The sequence below is a fragment of the Cyprinus carpio genome, chromosome B12 (assembly GCF_018340385.1).
Source record: "Cyprinus carpio isolate SPL01 chromosome B12, ASM1834038v1, whole genome shotgun sequence".
NCBI lineage: Eukaryota > Metazoa > Chordata > Actinopteri > Cypriniformes > Cyprinidae > Cyprinus > Cyprinus carpio.
Window position 1 is genome coordinate 17,461,333 of NC_056608.1, and position 15,321 is coordinate 17,476,653.

The following is a 15,321-nucleotide window of genomic DNA, read 5'->3' on the forward strand; positions in this document are numbered from 1 at the left end:
TCAATTTGTTCTGTTTCTTCATGTCACTCCAGACAGACTGGATGATGATGAGATCAGATCTCTGTGTGAAGCACTGGCTGTTGTCAGACTGATTGTGCAAACAAAAATCTCACTTGATTTTTACAATTAATGTCAAAATGATTGTTTGGAAATGTAAACTGATATTTCCTACTGTCACACTACAGCAAATGATAGAAATAACTGACTTAAAACCTTTTTTAGCTTGTGAAAATACTAGTGTTCTAATAATATTGGCCACCACTGTATTATTTGCCATATCATATAAAATTAGGTAATGTTGTTTATGTCGCTGCTTTCACATGGAAAATGGAAAAAAATATTGATACAAATGTCATAAAAAATTTGGAAAAATATCTAGATTTTTAACTATATTGCTATTGAATTAAAAGTCTTGTACAAGCATTATATCATCAGTTTATTTGATCAATTTAATTCTTGCTGAATATAATGATTAATTTCTTTAAAATAAAATTGACTTTTGGCAGTGACTTTTTAACAAGATTTTTATATATTTAAATGAAAGCTTAAAAATTAGATTTTTAAAATCGAACAAGTTAATAATCTTGTCACAATTTTGTCACACTGTGCACCATTTTTTATATATGTGTTTAAAAAGTAATTTAATTTGGAATTTATGTTGGGAAACTAATTCAGAATTTGGCCATCCTTGGGTTTGCTATTGTGGGAACTATGTGAGCAACACATAGAACACATTGGCTGGAGCACGACCCTGGATGCAGACCAAACATAATGTCACAATCAATTATGTTCACAGAGACAGAAAGAGAAGCCTTTGTGTATGCGTGTGTGCTTAGTTGAGATTACTCTCTCTGCCATTCACCAGACCATGGCACACATACAGAAACCTATGAGCGCAGGAACACACAGTCTTGAAATTAAACCGTTCTAGCACAGCAAGCTCCAGTTCCATGCAGCACTCAGTCTTTTTTATGCTCTCTTTTTCGGTTTCTCTCCAACTCCCTGTTTGACACATTTAAAGACATTTTCACCTGCACACCTTTAACCTTTCCTCGTAAATCACCAAACACCCACAGACTTGATTCATCTTGAGCTTTGGTTTTATTTATATGAAACCATGAACCACACACATAAAAGAGGTCTGAGTAAATTGAGTTTAACTCAGTAATACTAATTTTTCAGTATGACAAAGTATCAACCATATCAGATAAACCAAATTTCAGAAACTTACCCAGCTCAAATTTTGGGAAAAATATTTATGACACTCAAACAGGTATGTCCTATACAATTGTTTTGGTAGAAAGAAACAAGGTACGTTTCTATTTTTAACACTATTTCTTCTTCAGATATTGTTCCTTAAATTAAATAAGTATCAGGTTTATACAAAGTGAACAACATTTGGTTTTTAACCACTGATAAGGGGTAATATTCAAGAATCTGAATATCAAGGCCCCCATATCTCTAGGACTGAATGATGTAAGGTCTTGAAAATTAAGATTCCAAAAGAAAATTTATTAAGAACTAGAATCTAAAATCATATTGTGATATCTTTAATACTACTTGAGTTATAGGCATACAAACTCTGGAAAAAGAATATTTATGGCACTCAAGACAGATATGTTCAATGCAGTTGTTCTGAGAGAAGGAAATAAGGTACATTTCTAGTTTCAACATTATTTGTTCTTCAGACATTTTTTTTTTCTTTTTTTTTTAAAAAAAAAAGAAGCATTAGATTAAACCCTCATTTGGTTTTTGACCATTGAAAATGTGTACAATTTAATGATTTACTCCTGAAATTCCAGTATCTCTCAAACTGAAAAATATAGGGCCTCAAAAATGATTATGCCTAAAAGAAAGTTTGTGGAGACTCAATATATAAAAGGGCATTAAGATATATTTAATGCTTCTTGAGTTACAAGCCATGCCAACTTTGGAGAAAAAACTTAAAAAGTGCTGTTTCCCTGTTTTTGAATGGTCACCATTCGCACGTAATGCAACAAAGATGGCTAAAGTCAACAGATTTTACTAATAGACCTACCAATCTCTGTGTAAAATTAATATTATCATGCTGCTATCTTTCTGAAGTCATTTTACGCCCTTGTAATTTGGCTCTGAATCTCAGGTGAAAATTGACCTCCTCTACAAAATAATGGATTACTCCGTAAATATTCACCCATGACATTTAATATTTTTGTCATCACTATAAATGTTTATCTTTCTTAAGAAAAAAAAAAGCAAAATTAAAAATTTGAGCCAGGGACCTCTAGTTGAGTTGACATGGAATGACCCAAGAGTAAAATAAATCTATGCTTTTCACAGCGGATTTCCTTCCCTGGTCTTGTGGGGTCATTACCACCATAAATCCCCAATATTCATAAGTTAGTTATGCATGATTGTTTTTCGATGCCTGATTCTTAGATTCAGTTTGAAAAAGGAGTCTTTTATTGAAGCACTTACGTTTTAGACTATCTGAGCTCACAGTTAAGTTTCATGGATGAGTTTAGACTATCTGAGGTATGAGTTAGGTTTCATGGATGAGACGTTTTTTTAATCTTTTATTAGTATGGGCCACACATGTTAATGGGCTGTGTACAAAGACTTAGAAAATAACTGTAAATTAGAGGAAAGCTATAAAAGTTTATTTACTTTTTGGCAACAGGTTTGACCATACAGAAGCCTAAAGCTATAGAGTGGATGTCAAAATTATTATTATCAGTAGTAGTTATTAATTGTTTTCAGTTAGTTAATTAATAATAATTGTTTAAAGGTTGTATTGTGCATGATTTGTCGCATGATTGCTTTCATTATATCAACATTATATTACTTATCAAGTATTAATACACAGTTGCCCTGTCTCTCAGAACAGAGGCTCTGAAGATTTCATTTATGAACAGTTTCTGTTTTGCTGTAACATTTCAGAGGTCAAATGTGCAATAGAATTACAAGGTTTTTTTGAGTTGCACTCAAATCTCTTATCAGTCTTTACCGAATCAGCAACATTAAAGATTTATGATGTCAGTGTGAGTCACCACATCAGATGGCTAAGACGTCTTAAGCCAGAAACAAGCTAAATGAATCTCTTGTTCCCATTTTGACTAACACAAAACTGAAACTCAGAAACTCCCACAGACACGCATCATGATTATGTACACTTACATATGCACCAATATCTTTGCGTCTTTCCTTTATTTTGAAACTTGTTGGCATTTTCTATCATAGCGTTTACAGTCTTATCCAAATCCCAGCCTCACCTCAGATGCCTCCCCTGCCTCCTGAGAGGGTCCATGTCTCACTGTGTGCTTGGACAGTCTTTTGTACTTCCAAGCACCATCTAAGGCAGCATTGTGGGGAGGCACCCATGTGTGAGAGCAGTTCACATCCCCTGCCTTTCTATTGTTATGTTCTTCTATCTGTCTATCCTGCTCCAGACCCATCTGAGTACCAGTTCTGACCGAAGAGATCAAAGAGCAGTCAAACTAAACTCCAAACTATGACATCCTCTGGACAGCCAGTGACAACACGCAGGGCAAATGTCTGTACTGGCAGGATCTATCTATCCATTCATCCATCCATCATTTTATCTATCTATCTATCTATCTATCTATCTATCTATCTATCTATCTATCTATCTATCTATCTATCTATCTATCTATCTATCTATCTATTTATCTATCTATCTATCTATCTAACCAACCACCCACCCACCCATCCATCCATCCATCATTTGTTCTATCTATCTATCTATCTATCTATCTATCTATCTATCTATCTATCTAACTATCGTTCTATCTATCATTCTATCATTCTGTGTGTATTTTGTTTGTTTGTTCGTTCGTTATTTCTATTGTTCATTAGTTTGTTCATTCTATGTGTCATTTGTTCGTTCATTAATCTTGTTTGGTTGTTTTGTCATATGTTCTTTCTTGTCTATGTATCATTCTGTCTTTATCTATCCATCTGTCTATCCATCTATCTGTCTGTCTGTCTATCTCTTTTGTTTGTGTTCATTCATCCATCCATCCATCCATCCGTTTGTTTGTTCGTTCTTTTTTTATTCATTCTTTTAGTCTGTCATTTTCTCTTGCTCTGTATAGTTCTTTCTGTCTATATATGTCATTTTTTGTCTATCTCTCTCTCTATCTGGCTCTCTATGTATCCTTCTATCTATCTGTATATCTCTGTCCATCATTCTACCTAACTATCTATCATTCTATATATATCTATCATTATATCTGTCATTCTGTTGTTTTATCCAGAGAAGTGCAGTGGACACATTTTAAAACTGCCAGGCTTATTAATAAATTATTTGCCAGTTTTTGCCCAGTAGCAACTGATTTGCTGAATTTTGTTTGACTGCAGCAGCTGCAAAGTTGTTTTATACATCAGTAAACAACTCTTTATTTATGCTAATGTTGTTTTTCACACTGTGTTTTATCAAAAATAATAGTAATTGTGTCAGACAAAGTTGTAAGTTGTTTGTGGTTGACAAGCGCACTTTTTCCATTGTCTCTCATTAGAGATGACCCTGCTTGCGTCCCAGCCTAAGTCTCTAGAAACATCCCCAGCGTCAGCAGCCACCACTGAAGACCCCGAACAAAGGATGCTGGAGAAAAGGTCAAAGGTCATCGAGGAGCTTCTGCAGACAGAACATGACTACATCAAGGATCTTCAGATGTGTGTGAAGGAGATCATTCAACCTCTGCAGAAGATACAGGCAAGAACCCTTCAACAAGCCTGAATTATGTATTTATGTAATGAGAACCATTCAAACCCTCATCTTAAATATCCACATGTCCTATAGGTCCAGAATATTGATTTTGATGGTCTCTTTGGAAACATCAGCTCTGTAATTGACCTTTCCCGTCGACTCTACAAGACCCTCCAGGATACTGACTCAATAGGTTAGAGCATAAAAATCCTTGAACTCACATTAAAGATTCAGATCAGTATCCATATTGCTGTTTTACCATATTCATTTTTATTCATCCAGGGCAAGTTTTCCTGGACTACAAAGGTGAATTAGAGGAGGTTTACAAGATCTATTGCCAAAATCATGACGACGCCATCTCTTTACTGGAGACATATGAAAAGGATGAGAACATCCAGAAGCACGTATTGGAATGTCTAGAGAAGCTCAGGTAATTTTCACTGCTTTTTTTCATGAATCAGACACCTTCAGCTCATTGCATGGTGTGGTTACCACTACCAACGCATGTCCAGATCCAGTCAAGCATGCCAGTCATGATGTTTAACAGTGTGTAACTGTATGAGAAGAAGTTAAGTGGGACACTAATTGTGTGTTATTTAATGCTACACATGATCTCTGAGTTTTAATGTTATCTGGCATTGTCTGTCATGTGGTGTAGACAGAATTTTATAGTAGTACATCATCAACAGAAACAGTGCCACAGGGTGTGCTAGCTTACTCGTGTTAGTCTTAATGTCTCAAAATCTAGAGGAACCAGTCTATTTTTTTTTTACTTGTACTTTGACTCATCTGATTGGACACAGGATGACTAAAGACGTGTGGCATTCCAAAACAGGAAACATTGTTGCCCTTCTCATTGTCTGGTTCTGAAGTTTTACTTATGATATTATACTATAACCTGATTAATATGCCAGGTGCCACATGAGATGTTCGCTATTTTATATAAAAGTACACTATTGTTCCAAAGTATAGGGCCAGTATGATTTTTTTTTTCCTTTTTTTTTTTTTTTTTTTTTTTTTTTTTTTTTGCGGTTGCAACAAAAAGAACCATTTCAAATAAATGCTATTTTTTTATGTTCTGCTGATCAAAGGATCCTGAAAAAATGTATTATGGTTTACAGCACAGCTCTTTTCAACATGAATAATAATAAGAAATATTATTGAGCAGAAAATCAGCATATGAGAATTATTTCATGAATAAGGTTGATGTGACACTAAAGACTGGAATAATGGCTGCTGAAAATTCAGCTTTGCCATCACAGGAATGTATTTTTTAAATGTAATTGTAATATTTCACAATATTACTGTTTTTTACTGTGTTTATAATCAAATAAATACAGCCTTGCTGAGCATAAGAGACTTCTTTTAAAACATTGAAAAATCTTACCAACCCTAAACTTTTCAATGGCAGTCTGTTTGCATAACAGTGAATCTTTATGGCTTTCAGTTTTCAGATCTTTGTTATTGTGGATTAGTAATGCATGGCGGGAAAGGAATGCGGCTCACCTAGTTTCACCACATTGTTAGTTTCACTGCTTCTGCAAACGTTTCCGGCCTGTTCCTCTAGTGTTATATCTCTTAGGCTTTATTTGAACCTAAACACAGTTTGCCTGTGGCAACCACATTTCTTGACTAGTTTCTCATTGTAAACAATTATACTGCCATCTACGTCTTTTAAGCTAAGTCACTTCCTGTTAGTACAGAGTTTAGTTTGTTCTTGATATTTGCTTTAGTGCTTAACCAGATCAAGCAAAGAATACAAGGAAATATTCAGCGGATTTTCCCAGAAGTTCCAGAAATGTTTTTAAGTAGGGAGTGGGAACATGGAGCTGTTTGTCCTGAGTATTGAGACATTTGCGAAATTAATGTGCACTTTGCCAAGTCTATGGCTTAGTTTTATCCCAAATGACTCTGAATCCAGTCGAAAAAAATTGCTAACATGTTGATTCTCTGGCAGGATGTTACTATAACCAAGCTAGCCATGAAAAAGAGGAATAAATCCTCTAAAAAAAGCTCCTTAAGAATAATGTCTGGTGTCTTTTATTACTTTTGAACTTCCACACTTGAGTGCACTAGACTCTTGACTGACATTTCATTTTGGCTCTCAGTGGGAGATCAGAGAGGGGCCAGTGGAGGCCCCACAGAGGCTTACTGCTCGCCTAAAGCGGGTCACCCATGGCATGAGTTGCCCAGCAACAGGCAGCTTATTAATCAAGTGCACAAATAGTTTTTCAGTTTCGCGTTTGTCATCTTGCACTTTTGCCCGCTGCATTCGTGTTCATTGCAGCATAATGGCAAGACATGACTTTTATTTTAAAAATAAGCTGTGTGAAACAAGGACATTATGTGTGATAAGCTCCTTAGCTTCTTTCTAATAAGAGACAGAGGTGGTTTAACCCGATACTGTGTGTTTTGTTCCCCTTCTCTCTTTCTTCTCCCCTGACAGAGGGATATACCGTGAGTGGTAAGTTTAACACAACTGCATGTGAAGCGCCTGACAGCATGCTGAACGTTTATTAACCTTTGTGTGTGACCAGGGGGCCTTGTTTGCGCTATGTGTGTGCTGTGTTTTGTGATCATTTTTTTGTCAATTCTGAGTCATATTCTGACTTCAATTTGCACAAATGAGTAGGGATAGGTATTGAATTAGATTTTCTGCGATTCATTTGAGTATTCAGTTAAAACACTCATTTTGCTTACATCTTCTTGCATATAAAAAGAAAATCCCTTTGTTAATGCTGTAAATTGTGCAGGAAATTGTTTAAGACTCATTGTTGTTTTGAACTATTTTACAAGTAATTTAATGACTTTGTTGTGTTATTCATTTTAAGTCACTTTGGATAAAAGCATCTGCTAAATTAATAAATTTAAATTTAAATTTGACTACATTAATAGTAGTAGTTTGTTTTTCATTCACTCAAAAGAAACAATTCATAAGAGTATTTTATTTGTAGGGATGCATGATAAATATCGGCACCATATTTAATGCACATCTCGTCAGTAAAGCCGGTTCTGTAATCAGCGGTAAATCTCTACACGTGCGTGCTTTCACATGGAGCAGCATTTATTACACAGAGCCATTGTTCACTGACAAGCTGCGCAAAACATGCGCAAAATATCATCGTGGTTTTGGTTTGTCAGTGAACAACAGCTCTGTGTAGTAAATGCTGCTCCATGTGAAAGCACGCAAGTGTAGATATTTATCGCTGTTTACAGAACTGGCTTTACTGACGAGATGCGCATTTAATATTGTCCAATATTAATCATGCATCCCTATTTATTAGTGATTCACACTATGCTGGTCGGTTTAAGTATTAAAAAACGAACAAGACCCAGCCCTACAAGAATGCAAGTTGTGCAAAGCAATTTTTAGTCAGAATATGACACCAGTGGGAAAATTGGCTCAAATTTGAAACTGATTTTGTTTTTGTTTTTTCTGGCAACTGATTTAATGCTTTGTGGTGGCATGTGAAACAGTTAACACAATCTCTGAGCTTATGATGTGGAACTTGAAGCAATTAAGCCAACATAACAGCAGTGTTATTTGTCCAAGGGGATTTTTTTTTAATTTAAACATACTCTAATTGCTACATGAGGTTTAATCCAGATTCATTGGTTTTAAAATATCCTATCCTATATCAACATCCAAATCGTGCTTTAGCTCTGGATTTGGGTCTCCTCTGTTTTCATCCCATCAGTTAGAAAGTGTGCACTCCTTGTTAGAATGTCTCAGTAGCCTACTGTGTCTACTGTAACCCTTTTTAAAGTGGTTGACAGTGAGCCAGTGGATAACTGATGGATGAAAACAATGTGTGTGTTCAGTGACCCCAGTCTGCTGTCAGAGGAGGGTGAAGAATGTTACCTTGATGAGCGTCTAAATCTCTTTTTTACTTTATCTCCCTCTCTCACCCTTTTGTTCTGTCACAGGGGAAAGACAAACTACATTAATCTGGGTTCCTTCTTGATAAAGCCGGTGCAGAGAGTGATGCGTTACCCCCTGCTCCTGATGGAGCTGCTTAACACTACTCCTGAGTCACACCACGACAGGAAGCAGCTCGCTGAGGCAGTGATGTCCATTAAAGAGATCAACGTCAATATCAACGAATACAAAAGGAGAAAGGATCTTGGTATGTGACTTGTTTATCATCTGTCTGTGTGATGGGATGTCTGCTATCTGGCTGTGAGTGTAAGCCATAACTCAACAGCACCATCTGTTGTCTACAGTGGTGAAGTACCGCAAAGGCGATGAAGACCGACTCATTGACAAGATCTCAAAGCTGAGTATGCACTCCATCATCAAGAAGTCTAACAGAGTGAGCAGCCATTTAAAGCACCTGACTGGGATCTCACCTCAGGTACACTGGCACTGCTGTTAATGACACCATAATTTCTGGACTTTAGAGATTCAGTTGAGAATAGGTGCTCTTCATTCCTTCTTAGATCAAAGATGAAGCTTTTGATGAAGCAGAGAAAAGATTCAGACTCCAGGAGCGACTCATCAAATCCTTCATCAGGGACATCTCCCTCTATCTGCAGCATATAAGGGTATTGAAACGATCTCTGAACACATTCTTTATTAATCTTCCCATATTGCGATTCAATATGAAGTAATTTTGTCTGAACCCTTTTAAATCCAATAGGAGTCAGCCTCAGTAAAAGTTCTGTCTGCCATCAGTTTCTGTGACATCTACACAGAACGGCAACAGCATATGGACCCTGAACGTTTTCAAAGAGCGCATCGATGCATCAGCGACAATCAGTTCACAGAGTTTGTGAGTACCAAAATAACCTCACATTACCTTTCACAGTAAAAAACTTATTAAAGGTATAGTTCACCCAAAAATGAATTACTCATCGTCTAGTCGTTCCAAACCCGTAAGACCTTCGTTCATCTTGGGAACACAAATTTAGATATTTTTGATGAATTCCGAGAGCTTTCTGACCCTGTATAGACAGCAGTGCAACTGACACGTTCAAGGCCCAGAAAGGTAGTAAGGACATCGTTAAAATGTCCATGTGACATCAGTGGTTATACCTCTCGTAAACGCGTGGCGAAAGCTGACACGGAAGAGAAGCCATTATTTTTTTGTTTTTTTGCACACAAAAGGTATACTCGTAGCTTCATAGAATTACAGTTGATCCACTGATGTCACATGGACTATTTTAACAATATCTTTACTACTTTTCTGGGCCTTGAATGTGATAGTTCAGTTGCTGTCTATACAGAGTCAGAAAGCTCTCGGATTTCATAAAAAATATCTTTGTTTGTGTTCCGAAGATAAACAAAGTTCTTACAGGTTTAAAACAACATGAGGATGAGTATTTAATGACAGAATTTTCATTTTTGGGTGAACTATCAATCACTTACATTGGGTGTATGACAAAACGGGCCAAATAGAGAGACAGATATCACTGAGATATCTGTGATATCTGTCAAGCAACCATACATACATACAAACATACATTTTGTTTTGTTTTTCTAGTAGTTATTTCACTTATTGTATTATTTTCACCATTTAGTATTAATTTGAGTTAAGCACATGATATACTGGCATGAAATATGTGTCAAATCTTTCTAAATGCATGTGTTTCTTCGAGCAGAAGGAGAGGACAGAAGCCCTAGTCATCACTCCCCTCACACAGCTGCTCAATATGTTCGCCGGTCCCCACAAACTGATCCAGAAACGTAGAGACAAGCTGCTGGACTACGACAACTGTAAGGAGCGTGCAGAGAGGCTGAAGGACAAGCGTGTGCAGGAGGAGCTGCAGAGGGCGAGAAATAACTATGAAGCTCTGAACGCCCAGCTGCTGGATGAGCTGCCCAAGTTCCACCGCGCAGCCGAAGAGCTGTTCACCAGCTGCGTGAGGGGCTTCACCCAGGCCCAGAGAGATTTCATTGCACTCACGCTGGGAGAGCTCACTCCACTGCTGCAGGTGAGGACATAGCTTTATCATGCTCTGTAACATTCCTGTGAGGTCTTCAGCCTCGACCTTAATTCTTTTAAACTTAATGTTATGTGTTTACATCTGTCTAGCTGTCTGGTTTGGGTGGTACAGAAGGAAATCTGGTGTCCTTGTTCCAAGAGGAGCACACTCGAGTGTTGGATTTACTTCAGAGCGTCAGTTTCTTTCCTGATAATCTTCCTACAACCACTGTACGCAAGCCTTTTGACAAGAAGACTCTGGAGAAACAGAACTCAAAGAAACAACAAGGCCCCGTAAGTTTTCCTGAAGCAGCCTGATCCGAAACAGACAGGTCTTCTTACAGTGTTATCTAAAATAGTAAAAACTCATTTTCATTAACTGAAGTAAAGCTAAACTAAAAGTATTAGATTAAAACTGGAACGAAGATTAGAAATATTGCCTTCGCAACTAACTGAAATAGAAGTTTAAGCTGAAGTACTAAAATTGCTAAAACTGAAATAAAAAATAAATTATTAAAATAAAGTTAAATAAAATATTTTAAAACTGACAATTTGTATAAATAAAGCTAAAATAAAATATAAATATTCGATGAAAAACCTAAGCTTAAAAAATGTAAACATAAATTCGAAATATTGCCTTGGCAACTAATTGAAATAAAATACATTTAAGCTGAAGTACTAAAATGACTATAAATATTAGATGAAAAACAAGCTTTAAAAATGTAAAAGAAAATTATAAATATTGGCAGCTAATTGAAATGACATAAGTTTAGGTTAAAGTACTAAATTACTAAAACTGAAATAAAAATAAATTAAACTTAAATAGAAATATTAAAAAAAATATGAAATATTTAAGTAATAGAATTAATTTATTGAAAAAAATTAAAGTTCAAATGAATAAAAATAAAAGGTACTTAAAAATATAAATAAACACTAATCGTATTTAAATAATACTAACACGGTTTCTTTGCATTAACAGTAATTAGTTTTAAATCTCCTTAATCTTAAACAAGCAAGATTAAAAACAGTTTAAACCAAGGTGGATGGCTGATCAGGCCAGTTTTTAAGCTGTTTTGGACCGAAATCCAGACTATCAAGTTCACTGTAGGCAGCACAGTCAGCCATGGTGATAAAAGACAGATTTCTGTCCATTATTCATTTTCCTCTTTTTCTGTTCCTCATTTCTGTCTGATTTTGCAGCCAAACTACGTGCTACAGACGGATGAGCACCGAGCCGGACTTCTGGCAAGATACGGCCCAGAGAAACTCTACCAAGCTGAGAGAAATTTTAATGCAGCACAGGACTTGGATGTGTCTGTACTGGAGGGAGACATAGTGGGTGTCATCAAGCAGCAAGACCCCATGGGCAGCCAGAACCGCTGGCTAATAGACAGTGGAGGTTTGAATTGCATTATCTGTGTGTAATACATGTGTCAGCATTTCCTAAAATACATGTGACTCAAACACACTTTTTTTTCCATCTAGTTACAAAGGGATTTGTGTATAGCTCCTTCTTAAAGCCCTACAATCCACGCAGGAGTCATTCGGATGTTTCCATTGAGAGCCAATCATCAAATGAGTCGGGCTACGGTGGCTCCTCTCCCATGTTCTCACGACAGAATAGTAACAGCACTCTGACTTTCAACCAGGAGACATCGACTGTCAGCTTCACAACGGCGATGCCTCCACACACTCGCACAAATCAAGAGACCACTCCGAGAAAAAACAGAGAGGCTTCTTCAACCAACAGTCAGAGGGATTCCCTCGACCCCACCTCCAGAAGCTCTCCCAATAATAAAGAACTGCCTGAGACGGCCTGTCGAAATAATAACAGGGAACACTCAGAGCCCTCCTACCGAAATTCCACCAATCACAGAGACTCTTTAGACCCTGAGAAAAACACTCCTACCAATCATAGAGACCCTTCAGATTTCTCTGAGACAGATACTTGTCCCTCCAGGTATGAACCATCTTCGAGGTACCACGACTCGATACATTCGATACAGAAGAGAAGGCCACAGAACAGTCCTGAGGAGGATATAGATCCAGAGCCTGAACCTGAGATAGATGGACACCAGGTATGCGGTGAACTAAATCACTCCAGAATTCAGTGATTGCATACTTTAAACATTAAATGGCCTTCACAACCAATTTAACTTCCCAAATGTGACTAATTCTTTAGTGAAACAAATGAGAATATGATGTTAATTTACAATTTTGTATACACATTGCATTAAAAAAATTTAAATAAATAAATAATTAAATTGCAATTACAAAATGAAGCATAAATTTTGATTTCATGGAGCTACCCTGATAAATTAATTAATAATTATCATCATCATCATAAAATTATATATACATACATACATACATATATATATATATATATATATATATATATATATATATATATATATATATATATATATATATATATATATATATATATATATATATATATAATAAAATAACTGAACAGGCTTTGCTCCTGTTCAATGATTATTCATATTAATTTTTCTGCTTTACATTTTCTTTCAGATATATTACGCTCTTTACTCCTTCAGTGCACGGTGTGCAAATGAGCTCAGCATTTCAGCCAATCAGCGAGTCCGAATCCTTGAGTTCCAGGACATGAATGGCAACCAGGAGTGGTGGCTGGGGGAGGCAGGAGGAAGGAGGGGTTACGTCCCATCCAACTACATCCGCAAATCTGAGTACACATGAGCTGCACATTTGAACAAGAACAATCCCCTTCTACTCCAGACCACCACAGGCAAACTCATTACAGGGAGAACACTACAGAAGGACATTATTGTGCCTTAACTATAGAGGAGATGCACTGATGTGGTGAAATGGTCATTGCTACTGATGGAAAAAAATAATACCCTCCATATTGACTACAGTCAATGAATGTAACTCCTGACTCCTAGTGGTCATAGAGGATGGTGCAGGTGGGATTTGAAATAATGAACTGGTTTGGACTGAGAGGCGGTTTGGTGTTGGATTCAATGATCTGACATGTTCTGCTGTTCTTGGATACTCCATTTATAGTGTTAGCGCTTAATTGCTCCGTAGAGAGCATTTTGATGTGTAGGAGTGGAGTGGAGGACTTGTATTGGGCATGTGTGATTCACACTGATGGGATTGGTATTCCAGGACTAGCATGATAGAGATGCCCATAAATAAGAATGCAAGAGAGTGAATGAGTGTTTGTTTGTGTGCCAGTGAGTGTGCAGAGTGTTTAGAGATGATGCCTCCCTTCATCTGACAATCTTAGTGCACCTAGAGAGAGAAAATAAAAGATTCCACTGGGTTTCAGTGAATGCGAACAAAATATATATGAAGTGGATTTATTGGATTTATTCCCCATTATGGTTCTCAGATGATAACATAATAACCACTGGTGACCATATCATATTCCTGAAAATATGAATTAAATGCAAGAGACACTTTTTTTTTTTGTTTAAGGTACAGTGTTTTTTACCTTTTTACTTTTTGATAGCATTAAGTTTGCCACTTGTACTTGAATGCATTTACAAATTAATACTGACATGTTTTGAGCAGTTGTGAGTTCATTTGATGTGATGCACCAACAGATGAACTCAGAATATTTATCTCTCATGCTGTATATACTGAGAATGAACTTCTGCACTCCAGTATCAACTGATCCATTTCTCCTCTTTTAAAAAAAAAAAAAAAAAAAAAAAAAAGAAATCTGTTTGAGTGTTACATTTAATAATTCTGTAGGGTATGGCTGCACCAATTTGGAATTGTTTGGCCATACTGATTTTGTGAACTTTCTGAATTTGAAGATCAAGGTAAATTGTACTTAATTTGTTTTCCAGGAAACAATTTAAGTATCTTCTGTTGCTTCCGAAGGGCAATAATAAATGGAAAAAAAATAATATTTCTACAAAATAAAAATTTGGACATCTTCGTCCTGTTCAAAAGTTTTCACCCCCCAGCTCTTAATGCATCGTGTTTCCTTCTGGAGCATGAATGTTTGAACCTTTTTTTAATAGCTGTGTTTGAGTCCCCCAATTGTCCTCAGTGTGAAAAGATGGATCTCAAAATCATACAGTCACTGCTGGAAAGGATTCAGATATACAAGAGATACTGAAAAACTGAAGAATCTGCAGGAGCTGCAAGATTTTTTCTGAAGAACAGTGCTCAGTTTAACTATTCAGAACAAACAAGGGACTCGTGAACAACCATCACAAAACAAAAAACAGTCGTGGATCATCCAGGTAACCACACACAGTATTAAGAGCCAAGGGTTCAAAAACTTTTGAATGGGGTTATTTTAAACCAAAACACATCAAATCAATGCTGTTAGGTAATGATTGCTAGATACTAAGCAGAGAAAAGTGTCCAGGGGTTGTCCACATACAGGTCAACATATCTACTTTCAACACTATAGACACCACTTTTGTGGTGTTGGATTGTGCATTTTTTTATTCCTGAAATCATGTTTCCAGTGATTCTGCTTCTGATGGGCCTCTCTGGCCTCACTTTGCCAGTCCAAGCAGCACTGGTATGTAACCATGTAAAAAATTGTTATAAGTTTGTTTAATTGGCAGATATTACACTATCAGATTGAAACTGTGTCAACTGTTCCAGGGTTTATTGGATGACATTTTCAGTTTAGTTGATGGTGAGAATCTTATATTATCTAGTTTGCATTTATTG

The 15,321-nt window shown here is 36.5% G+C and overlaps 1 protein-coding gene across 5 annotated transcripts in view; it reads left to right on the forward strand.

The window, feature by feature from the left end:
* Positions 1-13,970, forward strand: part of LOC109094706 (dynamin binding protein) — a 48,614-nt gene extending 34,644 nt beyond the window's left edge. For 4 of the 5 annotated variants that reach the window (XM_042735793.1, XM_042735794.1, XM_042735796.1 and 1 more), the window contains 13 exons: positions 4,518-4,714; positions 4,802-4,901; positions 4,991-5,138; positions 7,155-7,172; positions 8,636-8,835; positions 8,933-9,063; positions 9,149-9,253; positions 9,349-9,480; positions 10,310-10,642; positions 10,744-10,926; positions 11,833-12,031; positions 12,118-12,710; positions 13,171-13,970. In XM_042735793.1, the coding sequence (XP_042591727.1) occupies positions 4,518-4,714; positions 4,802-4,901; positions 4,991-5,138; positions 7,155-7,172; positions 8,636-8,835; positions 8,933-9,063; positions 9,149-9,253; positions 9,349-9,480; positions 10,310-10,642; positions 10,744-10,926; positions 11,833-12,031; positions 12,118-12,710; positions 13,171-13,356 (2,525 nt within the window). In that variant the 3' untranslated portion in view covers positions 13,357-13,970. The remainder of the gene's footprint in view (positions 1-4,517; positions 4,715-4,801; positions 4,902-4,990; positions 5,139-7,154; positions 7,173-8,635; positions 8,836-8,932; positions 9,064-9,148; positions 9,254-9,348; positions 9,481-10,309; positions 10,643-10,743; positions 10,927-11,832; positions 12,032-12,117; positions 12,711-13,170) is intronic. The other variant, XM_042735795.1, reaches the window with a different exon arrangement.
* The last annotated feature ends 1,351 nt before the right edge of the window (positions 13,971-15,321 follow it).